Source organism: Anoplopoma fimbria, chromosome 12 (assembly GCF_027596085.1).
Source record: "Anoplopoma fimbria isolate UVic2021 breed Golden Eagle Sablefish chromosome 12, Afim_UVic_2022, whole genome shotgun sequence".
NCBI classification, from domain to species: domain Eukaryota; kingdom Metazoa; phylum Chordata; class Actinopteri; order Perciformes; family Anoplopomatidae; genus Anoplopoma; species Anoplopoma fimbria.
The window spans coordinates 14,276,727-14,296,276 of NC_072460.1; the positions used below are offsets into that span (position 1 = coordinate 14,276,727).

At 38.8% G+C, this 19,550-nt stretch overlaps 1 protein-coding gene across 1 annotated transcript; it reads right to left on the reverse strand.

The window, feature by feature from the left end:
• Window positions 1–1,281: 1,281 nt before the first annotated feature.
• Window positions 1,282–16,150, reverse strand: LOC129099293 (plakophilin-1). The gene is made up of 15 exons (XM_054608488.1): window positions 15,770–16,150; window positions 12,968–13,086; window positions 9,345–9,524; window positions 8,997–9,190; window positions 8,154–8,295; window positions 7,726–7,933; window positions 6,933–7,101; window positions 6,335–6,452; window positions 5,295–5,462; window positions 5,006–5,182; window positions 4,468–4,621; window positions 4,161–4,347; window positions 3,491–3,575; window positions 2,675–2,790; window positions 1,282–2,524 (listed from the first exon to the last, which is right to left on the reverse strand). Exons 1-14 carry the CDS (start codon window positions 15,948–15,950, stop codon window positions 2,716–2,718), a joined length of 2,157 nt encoding a protein of 718 aa, XP_054464463.1. The 5' UTR covers window positions 15,951–16,150; the 3' UTR covers window positions 1,282–2,524; window positions 2,675–2,715.
• Window positions 16,151–19,550: the final 3,400 nt, after the last annotated feature.

The following is a 19,550-nucleotide window of genomic DNA, read 5'->3' on the forward strand; positions in this document are numbered from 1 at the left end:
TCCGACTCAGAGACAGGCTCTGACATGACAAGACTGTCATGATGCTCCGCAGGCTAACGCCCACACCTAGATGAATCATTTCAATATAACCGAAATCCAGGTGGGAAAACCCTTAAGAAAAAGAAGACAGACATTCTTCCTTTAACTTCTTTCTAACCTCTACTCAGATTGAATACATAACTCATCTTAAAGTGATTTTGATCAGACAGAAAGTTGCCAAACCAAACACTAATTAAGTCTTTGGCGTGGATCTGATGTGACACTAAATATGCAGGAAACATTACAACTTGTAATGAAAGAAGCATACCATTCAGATGAAGTATGATTTATAAATTTGTTGCCAGACTTTACTGTATTTATCTCAACTAATGAAACACGTCTGTGGTCTAAGGGTGGAGTTGCAGTGTCTTTACTGTGCTCTCTATCATTTTTTGACACTCAGGAGAGGGACAAGTTGCAAATCTACTCAATCCTGAAATAATCTAAATCAAACTATACTATATACACTATAATATTTCTGGTTCAAATTGATTTGTATCGATACACAAATAATGGCTACCTCTGTAAAAATAAGAGGCACTGAGGATTTTTTTGTTCTTACAATGTGCTTCACAATTCGGCAGCAGACTCAATGATTAGTTAGTCATCTGGTGTTTTCTTTAACTCCTTTTTGTAATCAGGAGAGCACCGGGGACGAACGTTTAATGGAACAGACACAATAATTGGAAGTGATTTATCAGTGTCTTTATGTTTAACAGTTAGGTAGAAAGAGAAGGGCCATTCACAGTTAGTCACTCAGTTGTTTGAAGGATAAAAAGGTGACAAAAAAAATACAAACATATTCATTTTGTCACTGGTTAAGGCAACCTTACTGAGATGGAACGGTTGAATAAAGCTGCAGGGACAAAGCTATCCAAATCTAGATCATGCAGAAAACAATAAATCATTTTCAATATATTGTGAATACCACGAATGAACAATGGTTGTTTATTTGTGAAAACAGTGCACATTAATGATGAACTCGTTGGAGTTAAATCTCACAAAACCTGCTTCAGTCACACCCACACACCCAATTTAGTAAATGGAGCTGAAAAGACATTTTGTCTTCATATTTGTTTTCTTAGTCAGAGAGCGGCATGCACACACCACATAAACACAGCTTCAAGAGATGTACAAGAAATGATGAACAGAGAATTGAGGATCTTTCAAAATCGTATACTGCACATAAGACCATAGTATGAACCTTTTGTTAGCGCAGTCAATTACTTTAATGTTGGTTGTTGAAGAAAAGACCACGACTTACAATGCTGTCTCCATATCTGTTATTTATTCCATGTACAGACTGAGTCACAGAGAAAGCTCCTTATTATATGCCACAAACATATTTCTCCAAAAATGTCATGTCTGTTTAATGAATATGAAGCTACTGCCAGCAGCTAGTTCTTAGCTTAGCATGAAAACTAGAAACAGGGGAAACAGCTAGTCCGGCTCTGTCCAAAGGTAACATATTTCCACTTCTTAACACCTTTCATCTTGTTTGTATAATAACGTTTCAGAAATCACACATTGTGGTTTTACGGGGTCCATAAATCCTGTAACACCACAAAGTGTTGTTTTAACACGTAAGGGATAGGGGATAAAGTAAACAAGATATGATGAGTTATGTGTTGAGCTGAAGAGGTGCAGGTAGGTGGATTTTGTAACCTTTGGACAGAGCCAGGCTCGCTGTTTCACCCTTTCGAGTGTTTTTGCTTACTGGCTGCTGGTCGCACCTTCACATTCAATGTACAGACAGAACAGTGGTATCAATCTTCTCATCAACTCTCAGCGAGAAAACAGACAGGCCTGTTTCCCAAAATGTTAAACCTTTCCTTTAACTATTTAGGCACTCGTGTTGAAAGCCGTTTGTTACTTTTTTCTATAAAAACTAAACTCTGAATCACAGAATGAAACAGATAACAAAGTCATAAAAACAATTCAAATGGATGTACAAGTTTTCATCCAGTAGCAACAATATAACATACACAACATCTTTTTTTTTTTTTGTTTTTTTTTTTAAGCTTTCATATTTTTTTTTCTTATTTTCATTTTGGCTGCTCGGACTTCAAGGCCACTAAATATATTTTATCTTTGAGCCACTGCAGACACATTTGACAACAATGCCATTGATGAATCTTAATAACCACTGCATGCCTTCAGTAACTTTCACTGCAGATAACATTGTCTGGTGTACTGCAGCTCTCAGGCCAGAAGAACTGAGTTTCATCCCGTGCACACTTCGCCTGTCAAAAACACACTCATCCCTTTAGATGCACAGACAGAAACATATCCAAATCAAATACATAAAAGGATGCAGGATTACTCATGAAATTAAAAGCTCTCATTTTTACTAAATTATATACAATGGATGATTCACTCTTAATTGCTATGCTCTTTCAACAAAATCATTATGTGGAGAATGTTAATTTACTCTGCTCGTTGCAAGGGTGTGGCCACAGCAGTGTCTTAACATGCTGGTTTCCCTCTGAAAGCAAACACATGAGAACATGCAGGAAAAAGAGGAAACACAGAGGAAAAATTAGAATCCTCATGACACAAATTCTGCTCATTTTGATCCGACTTAGGCTTTAAATCTGAATATATGCAAATACAAGCATTCAGAAACAAATCGTACCTTTCAGACTCTGTGGCTCTCGCTCCACTCGTCCAGCACACTCACTCCAAAACTTGCAGCGACTTCTGCAATGCTGTGGTGTAGTCGTTGACAAAAAGTGATTTTGCCATTCCCATCTATCAATCAAAAAGTTGAAAAAAATTCAGTTATAAGTGTCTCACACGCACACACACACACACACACACACACACACACACACACACACACACACACACACACACACACACACACACACACACACACACACACACACCACACCCTTGCTCTAAAAGGAAATGTACTGTGTCAGCAACTTAGAGGAGCCTTGGGGCAATGACGACAGTGTGAAAAGTGGGGTGTTTTCCCTTTCTTGCCAGCTGTCAGTTTTAGTTCTTGATTTAAGACATGTATAAGTGCTACCGTTAATATCATACATGTAAGCACACTTGCTCATAATCATAAACAAACTTCAGAAATTTCTTTCATGTATTCTGTCCTCTCTATCCTTTTCACTTCTCTTCCTGTCTTGACCTCTTCTTCATCTCTCCTCTATGTGTTACTCCTCCCGTAATAGACAGTGAGCACCGAAAACCAGTCAGCCAAGATTCCAGTGTGACTGTTTTCTGTATTCACTGAACTTCTGGGTGTGGCAGAAGGGAAGGGAAAGTGCTTGTGTTTAGCAGAGGATTAATAATAAACACCCACTCATTTCAGCTGGGCCCTCCTTCTGCTCGTGTGCATGTGCTAAGCTTATACCCGATACATGGATACAATAGCTTCTTCTTGGGTCTGCCTTACAGATTTCAACACACAGCATTTCAGATCTTTCTGATTTACCTTTTTCACAACGCCTTGAAAATTCTTCTCGTTCCATAAGCTGTAGAGCAGCAGGGAAGCTGCTTTGCTGGCTTTGGGTAAAGACCTAAGACAGAAGGGCAGAGAGATGGGCAGAGGTTATTAAAAAAGATCAGAAAAAATAATGCAGACCAAACACAATTGTAAGGAAAAGAAGCAATTTAGGCACTGAAGATATCACCTGCTCGACTGATATTTGCGTTACTTTGACAGCAGAAGACAAAAGTCGACTGAGTGGCAAATTTTGTGTTAAAATAACCTTTTGACATAAAGCTGCAATAGCAACTGCAAAGTTGAGGAAGAATGCCAGAAGATGTTTACTGTGACACATATTACATTACATATTCACAGAACATGCTGCTACATGGTTTTCACCACGATTTCTTTGGTAAGAAGTTTAGAAGAGATTCCAGTTGAAACTGTTGGCATAGTAACAGAAAGACTCTCTGGAAAGAGGTGTATGTTGATATTTTGATACAGAAATACATGCATGTTTTGGTGCTTTGAATGTTTACATATAGCCAAAGTGGAACAAATTGAAACACTCTTATTTGTGTAGAGAAAGTGCTTTACACACAAACTAAATCATTTAAGTTTGTCACAGCTATGAAAGCTGAATCTCCAACACAGAGATGAAAAAATAAAAACTCACCTGTTCTGGCTGAGGTCAGCCAGCGATGACACTAGTCCTTTATTGATGAACTTCTTGCTGATCTCAGTGTCGGCCAACATTAGATTCCTTACTGTGTGGCAAGCTGACACTATAGTGTCCTCGGAGTTTCCCATCTCTCGGGGTCCAGCGGAGATGAGGCTGGTGAGATCAGGCAGGATCTGCTTTGCTACAGAGAAGACAAAGAAAAACATACATTAAATCAGTTTGATGTGGACTAATTCTACATTCATGTTCCTGCTGAATGCGGAACAAACATCAGCATCGATATTTCACTCTCTTTCCTTACCAACGGAGGTCTGCAAACCGCTGTTCCGAGACATGTTACCCAGCAGGGACATGGCAGACTTCTGCAGGCTCTGGTCAGGAGACTTTAATAGACGGGGTAGGTGCAGCAGAGCCCCCAGCTTCTGAACCAGTATATGACTCATGGCAGTGGACCCCTGGAAGGGAAGCAAAAACAAGACAGAAGGAGGAAAACACATTAGCTGTATCTCCCACTTCACCGTAGCAGTCCATATTTGCATTGTGATATTCATTCCAGCTGACTTTGTAAGTGTTTGACATTTGCATGCATCCCACTTTTCCTTGTTCTAACGTCTTCTTTCTTTCTCAAATAACCTCTGAATCCTTGAGAGAGAACTCCACCCTTTCTCACAAAACAAGTCGGTTATGACTGTGATGAGTTGTGCCGTTGTGTCATTACTCCCACCACATCTCCGTCTCCGTTGCTTCTCCCCTTTCTTAAGTCAATCTGAGGTAATCCCGAATGTCCGTTGACGCCTATCATAAAAGCTAATCCTAACAATTATCTTCTTCGTACTCACCGGCCCCTTGTCGGCAGTGAGGTTCTGCAGAGCACCACAGCAGGCTTCCAGGGTGGCACTTTTCTGGGACGAGCCCAGCAGAGACAGGTAGGTCTGCATAGCTTTGGGATGGCACAACCACTTCTGACCTAAGGGGGCGCTGTCCTCCAGCATTCCCTGAGCCGCATCAAATGAAAACTGAGAAGAAAAGAAGACAAGGAGTTGAGAAAGGGGAAGGCTGCTTGGATTCAAGGAGCATCATTAATTAGTCAAAAAAACATGAGGTGGAGGTGTGGTGGATAGTGGGCACCTCTTTTTGAGCCTTGCTGCTCCTGGGGCTGAAGCATCCGATCGTTGGGCTTTTCCTATTTTCAAACTCGCTCTCTGTCTGAGATTTGAACTCGCTGAAGCATTCAGGGGACTCCTTCTCCAGTTGGTAGGTCAAGTTATGGAGGATGCATGCACAGTTCTCCACAGACTAGAGGAGAGGAGAGGTTATTGTCTACACTGTTACTATCTCTACAATGGATTGTGTACAATGGATTGTATCCAACAATGGATATTATGATCAATGGACAAAAAAGTTAACACCCACGTTGACAAATACCAGAATTTCCCTTGAAGTCCATTTGTCCCGCCCACAAAGGTAACTTCTTTTCAATTTGTGGCTGACATTTCCCATTGATTAAGCAAACATCCATCGAGGTCTTAAGATAGAGTCATGATTTCTCCTAGAATTCTTCTACAAGTTTCACTAAATACAGCTTGATTATAATAAAATGATTTTAATCAATAAATCGATGAAACACAATGAAATTATGAAAATAGAGATAAAGCTTAATATATACAGTGTATAATATTGAAACAGTTATAGCATCAACATGCATCTTTAAATTGCTTGTTCTGTCCAAAACCCAAAGAAAGTCAGTTTACAATTGTATAAAACAGAGAAAAACAGTATACTGCGAATGTGGAGCCAATCATTTTGGAAAACACAAACACTTTTGATCGATTATCAAAAAAGTTACTGATTAAATTTCTGTCAATTGGCTGATCGATTCATTGATCAATTGTTTCAGCTCTACTAGACAGCATCAATCATATCAGTAGTGATGTTAGTGGTGGTGTAGATCAGAGTGGAGGAATTTAAAGAGACAAGAAAAGGAAATAATTTCATTATAATTTCATTATACTGAAAAATCGTTCTCTGCAGCAGCTGAACAGAGTAAAACTAAATGGGGAAGGTGTCGGGCTAAAAATGAGTCTATCAACCAACTCTGAAGCGTGATCCGTGTGCAGAGCCTTTGAATTTAAACATATAGAAGTGGTGGATTGGAAAAGGTACCTCACCTTGTCATCAGGGTTTTCCTCTGCCACACAGGACTGGATGTAACTCATGAGGGAGTCAATGAGGCCAGGGCACTCTCTCATTGCCTTCCGCTCCTTCTTTTGGGAGCAGCTCAGGTTCCTACAGACACAACAATCATTAATTTAAATCCAAAAGGAAACACTTACATGTCTAGAATATAGTAGTAAACAGAACTGTGAGGGCCAACATGTAACTTGTACCATCACAACCTATTAGGAGATTAGGCACGAGGAGCACAGATGTTTCAAAAGCAATGCCAATAATAAGTAGTGACAATGAGCACTATTGTACACATTGACATTACATAACTGCCAATGTGTCAATAAGGCCGTACATTTTTTCTTCTTCAATTCAGTTCAATGTTCAGCTGTGTATCACACGCATTTTAAGTAAAAAGATTGAACATGTGCTGGGTCAAAAAAAAGAACGAGAATTACTGCCTCACGGTTGTTTGTCTCCATTAACATGTCAGTTGCAGTTAACATCCATGTCTGTCCAAAATGTCATCACTTCATCAATTTTATGCTATTAGCCAAAAAGATCTATCACCAGAGGCACTGATCATTTAAATGTTCTCACCGCAGGCACCCTGTGGCGCTGTGGAAGACATCAGGGTGTATGTTGTTGTTGGCACATTCGTCTGACCAGCAGGTGAATGGCAACACCACATTCTCAGTCAGGGCAGGCAGAGCTGTAGCTATAAGTTCTCCCTTCAGCTCATCGGCAGAGGACAGGTTCCACAGCAGGCCTTCATTGGCAAAACAGTAAAAGTATAAGTATTAAAAAAAAAGAGGCTATTTTTAGTATTTCTGATTTAAGTATTTCACCCATGCCTCATGAGTTTGAATTTGTTCTCAAAAACATAATGTTTTATGAAGAAATGGATGGTCCAAGAACCTCACACCAAAGTGGAGCCGATAGTGATTGTAAGAGAAATATGTATGTAGTATGAAATTTACTTTAAATTAAAATTTGTAAGTAAATCCAACAAAATGCTTATTGCATGAATATGGATATGATATATTAAGGCAAAAATAATCACACTTGTTTTTTCGTGGCCTTTATGTAGGTGTTATGTCTGCATTGAGCCTGTTTTACTATTTATTCTTATTACTTGATTTATGTCCACTTTGTCTACTGAGAAAATTGTATGCATAATTGACTGGCTAAGACTGGGTATTTGTTCAAGAACAATTATCTAACTTATTCTATTTTATTTGTATTTTACAGTCTTTACAAATTAAGCATAAGACATCACAAAAAGAAGTATGTTGTTAGGCAAATGTTTATGCTCAGTCTATGTTATATTTAAGGATAGGACATGCTATGTTAGTACACTATGCCACTCTTCTACCCAATAAAAATATCCTACCAGTGATTTGTTTCTGGGTCTCAGTAGAATCGGTCTCCTTCAGTAGCTGCAGGGCTTTAGCTATGCCCCCACAGTGCTGCACCTCCAGCTTGTTGCCCTGGTGTTTGAACACCAGGTTCCTCAGAGCTCCAGCAGCGGCCTGGTTCACCCCGGGGTTGGGGCTCCGCAGCAGGGTCACAAGACCGGGGATACCTCCTAGTTGGGAAACCTGTTATGTGGAAATGTGGAGGGAATCTTTGTTGAACTTTGTGGAATTTCCAACACTGAACGTTACAAACAGAACCAGCAGCAGAGTGCGTAATAAATGCTTTTTCCTCCCTTCCCAACAAGGCAGTTTACACAAAGGTCTTCATCGAGTGCTTTACCAATTGTATCACAATTCAAATGACAACATCCATTTGTGCATGTTTGCGTGTGAGTGCTCGGACCTCCTGTTTGGTGCCCTCCTCTTTGAAGGTGGTGTGGTGGATGAAGTTGGCTCCACACTGCTGGTAATTCTCTTCAGGGTGAGACAGGAATGCTACAGCCTGATTAAGTGTCATGTCTGACATGTTCATAACACTGTTCATCCTGCAGCAACAGGCACAGAAACAGGAGAGAAAGTTGGAAGTTAGATACAAGGAGTTAGTTTTCGATGGATTTTAAAAAAGATAATGAGCTGTTCTTTCGTCACATATTATGACAAAATCCCAGACAAATTTGTGGCTCAAGAGGAATATCTTTTTAAGACACTCTTGGCTGCAAGTAGAAGCACAGAACAAAAAGGCTGCAGATGAACCCTCCAGCAAAAGATAACCTCTAGGTCAGTTAGTTGACTTATCAGTGGTTTTGGTCTTAGATTTTTTTTTTTATTCGATTCTAAGTTGAATTATTTATTTTCAAGAAATTGGAAAACACATCTCTGGTAAACAACATTTCTAAAGTGGGATTTTTGTGTGATTCTTTTTGCAGAAACTTAGTTTTACAGAACTGTTGATTAATTCAAACAATTGATTTGTTGAAAAAAATGGTATGAGTGTTAGTCGACTAAGAATTTCTTTAGTTGGACAAACCTAGATAGCTGGGCTGCAATTATCAATGAAATAGACTTGTAGACAACTATGTAGACATTGGATGCCACCTTAAGACATGTAAAACATTGTGAAAAAAGGACTATTCATGTGCCTATGAGATGTAACCAATTTCATATGTCACGCTTGTTCCATGTCCATGTCTACCTCTTGTTATTGCCCGAAAATGTCGATGAAAGCCAGGGAAGTAGGTGAACTCACGCGGATTGCTGCTCTAAGTTGGGTCTTTTGATGGTGCCCATCCTGCCCTCAGTGTGAATCTGGGCAGAGGGCGGCTGGATGATGCGTGACTGGCTGTTGGTCATCTGAGTGCTGTTGGTCATTGAATAGGTGCTGTGTCTATTTGGTCGAGCTTGGACGCTGCCCTGGCTCTGGAACGCCTGCCCTTTGGCTCTCTAAAAAAAAAGAGCATTTTACAATGCTTATATAGCATGGCACTGTGGAGAACTTGTAGTTATTATGGTATTTGTTTGAGCAATTGGTTCCCTAAAAACAACATGAAATGGTATTTCATTGAGACTACAATTTAACATTAAAATAACTGATCACCATCACGGGTGCAGCAGAAAATGAGGGAGCCAAAGCTGGGTCGCTGCGAGAGGCTTTCAATCCGTTGGGCAAGGTGAAAGCGTTGAAAGCGTTGATTTGCCGTTCCGATGTGCCTGGGGTGCTGAAATATCTTCCACCCATGGTTTTAGTGGTTAGAGTGCGACTCCTCTGAGTATTTACCTAAAAAGAAGAAATGAATGGCTCAGGAGGTTTTTACATAAAGCATTCCATGTGTATGGCTTGGTGAAATGAAGAAAATCAAAAATCACACTGTTTTTGACCAAATACCTCAATATTGACATTGCAACAATATGGTAGGGTTAACCATTGGTGCTTTCACAGAACAATAACACAATGATATGTTTGATAAATAATCATCAGTAATGTGGATATAATGACGGATTAGATTGAAAAAGACACATTATAGTAAATATACACTAACCATTCGTGGAAAGCTGTCTTTGCGAAAAATGAAATAATTCCATTCAATGCTAATTCACTGCATCACCTTAATGTTTTTCTATAACAAAAATCCAGGTCACAGAAAAAAAACAGAAAGTAGGTAGCTTACTTTCAACTAGAACCATTTTCAAAGAAGTTCCCTATAAACCAAGAGAAAGGAATTTGACCTGATTTAAAGCATGCATACCTTCCCTCTACCTCAGTTCATGCTGAAAGCAACAGAATTCCCCAAACAATCACACAAACCAAAGCAACATAATATCCATCATTGGAGACCAACTCAAGCTGTTAGTGTTAGAGGACTGCTGGCACAGTTGAGCAGTTTCTCACAGAGGACCTTTGTGTGTGGAAGTCAGACACATAACCCGTTAAACCTTTCTTCAAAATCTTCACATCACTTATCACCTTAATCTTGAGTAATTACGCCGTGCATCAATTTATATTGACTTTGATATTTCTTCTTTGTCTTTGTGTACAAAGAATGCAAGAAACTTGGCATAGCCTGATTAAAATGACAGAACATGTCTCGCTAATGCTTTAACGATGAGTCATGTCATTACTAAACCTTGTTCTCTTATTGGTTTATTTGAAAAACTACAGTAAACTTGCATATCTGGCAGAGAAAAACATTTGACATCGGTCTTTGAACTCACTAAAACTTATCTGGTAGGGATAACAGCTAATGGGGAAGCAGGTTACACACAAGCACGCACAACACACACACACACACACACACACACACACACACACACACACACACACACACACACACACACACACACACACACACACACACACACACACACACACACAAACACACACAAACACAGAAGGTTCTTTGTGACTCTTTCCTGTTTCGAACCGGACTGGTTGCTCAGTTACCAGCATGCCCTGCAACTAAGCAGCAAAAGCTCGATGGAGGAGAGATCTGTCAACAACATGTTCGATAAGAGCCGACAGCGTGTTTACTCAAAGCGCTGCCCGCTTCCTTCAATGGCTACAGCCCTGACTGAGCCACCTTCCTCATATCAGAGGACAGGAGAGACGGATGTAAATTTAGCAGAGCAAATAGAAGCAGCACAGCAGGATGCGTCTCGTTTAGGAACTAAAATGTTATAAGATATACCATAATATTACTGTAGTTGTTGTCATTTCTGTTATATTTAGATAGGTAATGTAAATAAGAGCAGGATATACCTGGTACTGCAAAATACTCAATCACTAATGTTGAATTTACTATGGAGACAATGATAGTCCTCAAAAATAACCGTAAAACCACAATTTGTCATTTGTACACTTTTGTATTAGTTTTTGTAAGGATCTAACAAACTAGTTATAACGTGTTCATTATTGAGCTTTAAAGGTGCTGGTAAGCAGATTCTGACATTGGACAGAGTTAGGCTTACTGTTTCCCTGTTTCCAGTCTTTATAGTAAACTAACAACAACAACAAATGATTCCTTTAAATTGTTCTTTACTTCTATGCAATTAATAGTATTTACTAATTGTTGAGATGTATTTAATCTCCGAGTTTATTTAATCCCCGATTTTATCAAAGAATCCTAATCTGCTATAACCCACAACAGTAAATTTAATTATTTAATGAATTATTTAAGTAATTAACATAATCATGATCTTCTCTTAATCCGTATTTGATCCGGGCGAGGACTTGAATTGGCAACCCTTCTGTTCCCAAGCCATGTCACCACAGACGAAGCTACTGTTAAAAAAATTAAAATCAAAATAACAGTAAACTTAAAAAACTCTATCAATATTGAAACAAAGTGGAGAGATGTCACTGCGGCACTAGAAAAATAAAGAAAAACGAGACACGCATAAACTTTAACAGCGCAGTGCTCTGTCACATTTTAATGTGTTTTGGGTTGCTGTTGATTCTCGGTTTGTAATAATACAATTATTTATGTTCCTTCACTTATAAACGAATATTTGTATAGTTGCAATATTAATACATGCTTAACTGTATGACAGGGGTAATCGAAGGTGCTATATACAAGTCAAGACAGCCTCCAGCTCCGCAAGGCATCTTTTACCAGGTAATTTAAGTATTCATTTTGCATTTGACAGTGGAGTCAACAGAATTAGAGCAACACAGTGAAACCACAATGTGATAGAGGGATTCATGAAGCTGTAATGCGCCTTCATCAGCAAGAACACCTCAACACACTCCCTAGACATGCCTCAATTCACTGTCAGTAGGTCAACCCAGGCCAACCCAGAGTGAGTAAAACACACACACACACACACACACACACACACAGTAAACACACACACACACACACACACACACACACACACACACACACACACACACACACACACACACACACACACACACACACACACACACACACACACACACACACACACACACACGCGTTTAGAGGTGCTGGGAGGCCGATTTTGCCGTTTGACATAGCTCGCTGTTTCTCTGTCTCCAGTCTTTATGATAAGCTAACATTAACATCAACAACTGAATATTTCTTAAAATTGTTCTTTACTCATATGCAATTAAAAGCATTTATAATTTTATGGTTGAAAGTTATGTTATCTTCGAGTCTTAATGTAGTTCTTAGTTTCATATAAAAAAAATTCGCACAAAAGTAACTATTTTTATTGACAAAAAGGATTGCAGGTATCACTGAATTGAAAATAACTGCTAGACAGAAGAAAACATTCAAAAACCTCCCCAAGCTCAGAGGCCATCCTTAATATAATAACATTGCTTTAGGAGCAACAGAGATCAGATGGCGGCTGGCGGTTACAAGGTTTTGCACTTTGCGGCTCACGTTAGCGCGGTTTCTCAAGCGTGTTTGAGAACTACGGTGGCCTTCAGGTCAAATAAAAACATGAAAGGCCCTCTCTTGTTTGGCCTGTCCAGTCTGGGTTACTGTAGAAACATGGCGGTGCAACATGGAGGACCCTGTGAAGAAGACCGGCTCCCTATGTAGATATGTTGTAGGTTTCATTTTCAAACACTAAGTAAAACATAGTTTTGAATGTAATATTCCCTTTCTGCTAAAAGATCCTCCGAAATGCTGCACACTGCACCTTTAATCTTGAGTCTGTGAAAGAGAAAAGCGCTTGTGCGATGCTCTATCTGTAAGACAACAATCAAGGCTTATCCATTGGAAAATCAATTACCGCTTTGCTGTAGCCTGCAGACTGACTGGAGATGGTGCGGCTGAAGGTGCCATTTGCTTTGGATGGAGAAAACTTGAAGGATCCAAAGTCATATGTTTTCATAGTCTGGGGAAACAGACCTGTTGAAAGAGGATAAGTAGAAATAAACAACTAAGTCATACAGAGAAGAAAAGGAATGCAAGATCAGCAGTCGATTAACCACATGATGTTACCAAGGCCAGTATGACAAATAACTAAGAAATTTGAAACACACCTAAACAGATTAATGTTGTCATGGTGATAAGACCTCCAATGAGCATCAAACACGTAGGCCTGAAACCATGACAGTGTCGCTGAATTTCTTTGAATTTTTGTCAGCCACTTAATACTATTCAGATTAATTCATTTACTGAAAGATTGAGTTTACAATATTAAATATTTTGACTATTTTTCTGTCTAAAATATCGAAAGCTGAAATGTTTAATCATTTGAGCTTTGTTGTAAATAGCATTATTCACTTGAAAGTATTTTATCAATACTTTTTTACTAATTCAGTTCATAATCAAGTAATTAATGGCAAATAATAATTTTAGTCTTTAACTATTGTGAAATCAAAAATAGCTGAGAGGACCTTTACAAACACATATTACCAATATGAATGACTGGCAATCCTTTCACTAAACAGAGAGACAGACGTGACATAATGTCTCAGATAACAGGCTTTGCAGTGGACACAGTGTGTAAGCTTTGGGAAATCCAGACTCCACACATAGCCAACATGTTACAGCACCTTCGGCTGGCTGTCTTGTTGGGTGATTCATGGGAACGTAAGTCTCGCTGCCATATTGTGTCATAATGTAGGTCTGTGACTTTACTATTATAGGATTATGGTTCTCAAAACAATGGCACACTCGTCCTCATTATTTTAGCTTAAGTCTTTGCAGAGAAGGACAATTTTTTTTTTCATAAAGTGACTAAAGCACCATATCCCTAAATAAAAAAACAAAAAGGGTCAGCTCACATAATTAATAAAAAAACACATTTTCTCTCTTTAGCTATCCTAGAACTGTCTAGCCATGCAGATTTTTTGAATTTTATGAGCTGAGGTTTTATCATATTGGACTCTGAAATTTCTGCTGCTTCTGGCCAAATCCTGTACATTTTATTGCATTGTGTTGAACCTAGAAACGGAAAATATAGATCAATAAGAGAGTTTTAAGGGATAGATGACCAGTCTCTTCTTGTAGGCCTACTTTTATCTTTCCTCTACCGTTTATTCTCTGAGCACCAGGAACAAATATCCAATCACCTCCATAACGTCCGGGGCAGCAGCACAGGTGTTAAGGCACACAAACCAAAGCTAGCACTATGGATGATATATGCCTTTTTTGCAATTTGGTTAACCTGCCCTGTAAAATAAGGCAAAACAGAAGTGGTCTTGGATGCTCCAACACTGATAGTAAAACGGTCTCTTTTTGACAAGCCAGAAACTTTAATTGTACTGTATGTGACTGATGAACACTGCTTAATGTATGTTATTAAAAGGTCGGCCCCACCATTAACATGAAGAGCAGCCTCAGGCGTGTGTGCAACACTAACCTTGTAGTTGTTTAGTTTTGAATTTGCAGTGTTTGACTACTGTTGTGTGTTCGGTATACATTTGCGCTGAGCAAAGAATTGCTTGTCAGATAGTCATCTTACTTATAGCGTATCTTACTTTTTAGACCACGGAATTTATCTTAAACTGTAGAACAAAAGATGGAAAGAAAGATTAAGATCTATGGGGAAAACAATAAAAAGGCAATTAAGAAGCTCTTGTATTTGTAGCCACAGGTGATAAAGCATTTATTCTTCAGGAACAGCCTCTAAGGTTTAAAGTAGAGTTTTTCAATGTTACCTGGTTTGGCTGTAAGCCTCTCATATGGGCAACATGTTTTTGTCTGCACTGTGAAATGCAATCATTAATGGAGGCCACCTTTTAACAGGCCACAAACTTCACAATCAATTGGAGCCTTGTTGGTAAAACAGTAACAACATAGTTAAAGATAACAACATCTACTGATAGATCCCTGTGTTGCCATATAACAACCACACGCTCCATCTCAACTCAACTTAATTGCTGGTGGGTCGATGCAATGCCTGTGGCAATCAAAGCCAAACACCAGAGTTGTTTTTGAAAGAATCTAATTCTAATTTTCCAAAAGAGCCTGAAGTTAGTGGGTAAGCCCGTGGGCTACATTCCTCACTGACAGAGAGAAGCCGCTGTGGCATGCTGGGATGAGTACACATGTCTCTGAGTTTCACAGTAATCACACAAGGAAACATCTCGTTCTCAAGGATGCAACTGCTGTCACATGACGCCTTATTCCCACGTACAGCTGTACACCTTATAAAATCACTTTTTAAAAAAACACATTTTTACAGATTGGCTTTTATGTGATGTCGTCGTTTTATTGTTTCATTTTCATTTGGTCTTGGTGTTTTATCTTATATTTGTTTACTATATTTTACCAATATCATTTGATTTTTAAAAAAAATGTATTTTGTCACTTTCTTTGTTTAGTTTTATCCTAACGATCGTTCTTAATGTTTCTTCTATTGCACTGTTTTGCTGGCTTGTCTGTCGAAGCACTTTGTAAACCTTGTTTTTAAAAGGTGCTATATAAATAAAGTTGTTATTATTATTATTATTATTATATAAAGTGTAGAAGCGCTAATAGCCTATTAGGATGCATGAAAGTTAACAGCCGTGTCCGAATAAAGAGGTTGCAAATGATTTGTCATTGTTCCTAACGATATTATGCATAAAGTTTTGTTCCATACCTGTTGGTGAGGGCGACGTTGAGCCGCTCTTCCCCGGTTTGGACTTGCTCCTCTTGATGGTGTGCACCTGATCCAGCACGCGCTGCGGTCCCGCACTCAGCTCGTTGTCGGAGGGCACCTCGAGCGACGTGTCGTCCGGGCCCCTGACTCCCATTATCGCTGAACGCAGCGGATCCATCATCTTCCCAGCACGGTGCCCTTTTGCGAGAAAGGTTGGTTTAAAAAAAAAATAATAATTAAAAAAACAGAAAACAGCTTCCAAATAAAGTGCGGACTTCGGGGGAGAAGTTCGGCTCTGCAGTGCGAGGAGTGCAGCAGACACAACAAGTTAAGTCGGAGGCTAAATGTTTCCTGAAGCAACAGCGGTGAGCTCCACCCTCGGGACCGCGCCCCGTCGAGGTGGGACAGGGTGGGACCGAAGAGAGTTCACGATAGGTGCGGAAAGAAGGGCGGGGCTTAGGACTCAATGTGCAACGTCTGCACAACTGAGGAGCAACAGAAGGGAGACGCGTAGATACTTCTAGGTGTGAGGGGAGAGATTCTTCAGTATGAACATTAAGATTGTCTTATCTTTTCTGTGCTTCCTAACTACACAAACTACTACATTTTATGTTACTTTATATTTTAACTCCACAACATTTCAAAGTGAAATATTGTACTTTTTATTCCAATAAATTGTCAGATATTGTTAAGACTTTAATATTAAGATTTTACATAAAAAAACATACAATATGATATCGTATAATATTCAGGGCTTTTGCTTGAAATGGAGTATTTTCATATTGCAGTAGTGGTTCTTTTATCTATATGTAAAGGATGTGAAAACGTCCTCCACCACTGTTACTTTCTTATGTTACTACGGCCCACTGCTACTCCATTACATTTACACATTACATTCTGAACATTTTACTCCTTAACTTTTTTTCCGACTCTTCTGACACATTGTTACAGGTTATACTGTACAACAGATACAAGTGTACCACTTTTAAAGAGTTTACAATAATATTTATTAATACTTTATTAAGGTCTTATAGATAAATTATAGCTCTTTGTTTTTTTTTGGGTGGTATATTCTCCTTTTTAAACACGCTATTCAGCTTAATGAGTGGTTATACTTTTGACAGGTCTACTTAAAAACGTTTAGCAGATAAAACTTGTGTTGAAGAGTTGTTGCTTCAACTAAGCGGTAGTTCAAAGTAAGACGTGGTTGCTTTTATTGTGTCCACATCTGAGTTTGTTGTTTTACCTATAAATTCACAATTTAAATTTAAATTTGAAATTCAGATTAAAATTTACGAGCTTAAATGTAGAATTAAATGTAATTATTGTAATAATCGACACTGCCGTAGGTACACGCCGTTTCTCTGGTTTCATTATTATTCAGTTAAGTATTCAGTTAATAGTCATTTAATTTGGTAAAATCAGATATCCTCTTTTACTGCAGACATTTTGAGCCAGCATGCACAATACCAGTATAATGACACTGAGGCATTCTTTTATAATGAATCCTTCATTCATTTGATAATTTACACCTGTGGTTTCCTACTGTAACATGTGAAAATGTGTTCATTTCTTCTTGCCAAACATACAAAAAGGTGTTTACTCTGAGTTAGATCTAACCCGACTTGCCTTTAGGCAAATTGTTGAGGACAGAGGTTGGGTCAAAGAATGAGCAAGCATCTCCCGGCTATAGAGGATAGAGAGATGGGAGAAGGGATGGACAGATTGGCAAGGAGAAAAGGGAGATGATACAAGTCATATGTTCTCTGTGTAACCGGATTGTTTTGGCTCAGTTTCTGCAGTTGACATTTTCCCACCACACCCTTCACCTCACCATTGCCAAGGTAATAAATATAATATGTGTAACGTACCTAGGATGTGTGCGTTTATGATTATATAAACGCACACATTCTTTATCTGAGCAATAGAAAGGAACATGAGTCAAACACTTGTTTGATCCACTGAGCTGAGGATCAGGACAAAGCAGTATTGGTTGAATGAAAAACAAAGAGAAAAAGCCCATGTAGTTTGTAGTTTTTAAGACAGATTTATTATATTTGAAAGTGACTACCGCATAAAACTAAACCTCTCATCAGTGCTCCTCTGGAGCTGAAGCATCTACCAATTTAAGGGGAAATACAGCCATGAGCAACCGGTCAACTATGTTAGCTATATGTTGTACTGCTGCGATGTTGGGAGGCTTAAGCAGTAAGGACCACACCCAGCATGAGGACTTTGTGTGGGTGTGTGTGTGTGTGTCACCGTTTCAACCCGACTCCAGACTGATAACACTGACTAATGTCTGCCAAAAGAAGAACCACAAGAGTGAGAGTGAGGAATACTGGCAGTGAAAAGCTGTAGCCCATGGGTTCACAGTGACAGCGTTACAGTCACAGCACATCTGTATAAGGCTAAATGTTATTCTTAAGCATTGCCATACATTCATGTTCAGAGAATATAGTTCTCTCTGTGCTGAAAACATTGTCACCACAGCTTAACTGCTTAGATATGGATTTGGACTATAAAAAGAAAGTACTCTTATCACTTACACTTTGTCATGTATGGCTTGGAGGGTTGCCAACACATATACGATGTGAAATTTTTGTCCAAATAATTTGAAAGATCCAGAAAAAGTTTCATCTACAAATGGATTGAGAGAACAGTTCATAGGTTATCCTTCTGTAGGCATGAATAGGAGTATGTGATTATCTTAAATTTTGTATGTCTGGAGATACATTTGATTTGATCTGGACAGAAGAGATTGCAGAGGCGTTGTGGATAAATGTCAGCCTTTTTCCCTAGAGGATAAGTATTCTGTTGCTTATACAAGTATGTAGTGGTAGAGGCCTGTACTTTGAATGTCTTTGATTTTTCAAATCAGTATATTTTCCATTTAGTTGTGCACATATTGCATAAAAGAAGCACATAATATAGATTTCATGGTGGAAAAACACCAAGCAGCTACTTTTTTCCCCTTCAACATTCAGGAATCATTATTTGAAATAGCATTTTGATTGTAACTTAATACCAATTGGAGTATGGGACTATCTTAACTGTGAAGGGCAGTCTGGTCACTGACACACATACAGATGCACACTAATTATGTATGGAGATGGTAAAGCCTCCATATGCCAGTGCTACAGATACATAGCTCCAGACTCCAGAAATGACTGAACAACTGAACAACTTGTACTTGAGGCTTTTCAATTGAGGTGATAGCACCATCTAGCTGGCCAAATGAGAATTGCAACTTATGTGACCTATTACCTTTGAGTGTATATCTGTGATTGTGAAGACTGAAAATGGGCAAATGCCTTAGATATAGGTATACATATTTTCACAGCAGACATTCTGATTAATGGTAAATAAGAAAGGAACACAGGTGAGGACTCGGAAAAAGAAGCAGCTAAATTGATGGCAGAAATCTTTCACTTTCTTATTTTACACCTGTGCCTTTTCCACTGGGACATTTCAAAATGTCTTCTGTGGAAAATGTCCATTAGGAATAGGGCTGGATAGCGGTGCCGTAACTATACCCATGTCTAGGTGCAGAGACGAAAACACCTTTTCCCCCAAATGTTTTTTAAGAAATCCCTTTAACAAATACACCAATTGCATCAGGTGTTACTTATTGTACTAAAACTGAACCTGTTACAAAAGCGTTGTCTTAAAAAAAGTTAAGATTAATTAAAAAAAAATATTATTTTCTTCCTCGGATACTAAGAATAGGACCAAATATTCAACGCCAACTTTTATTACTTGACAGTTTGATACTGGAGTC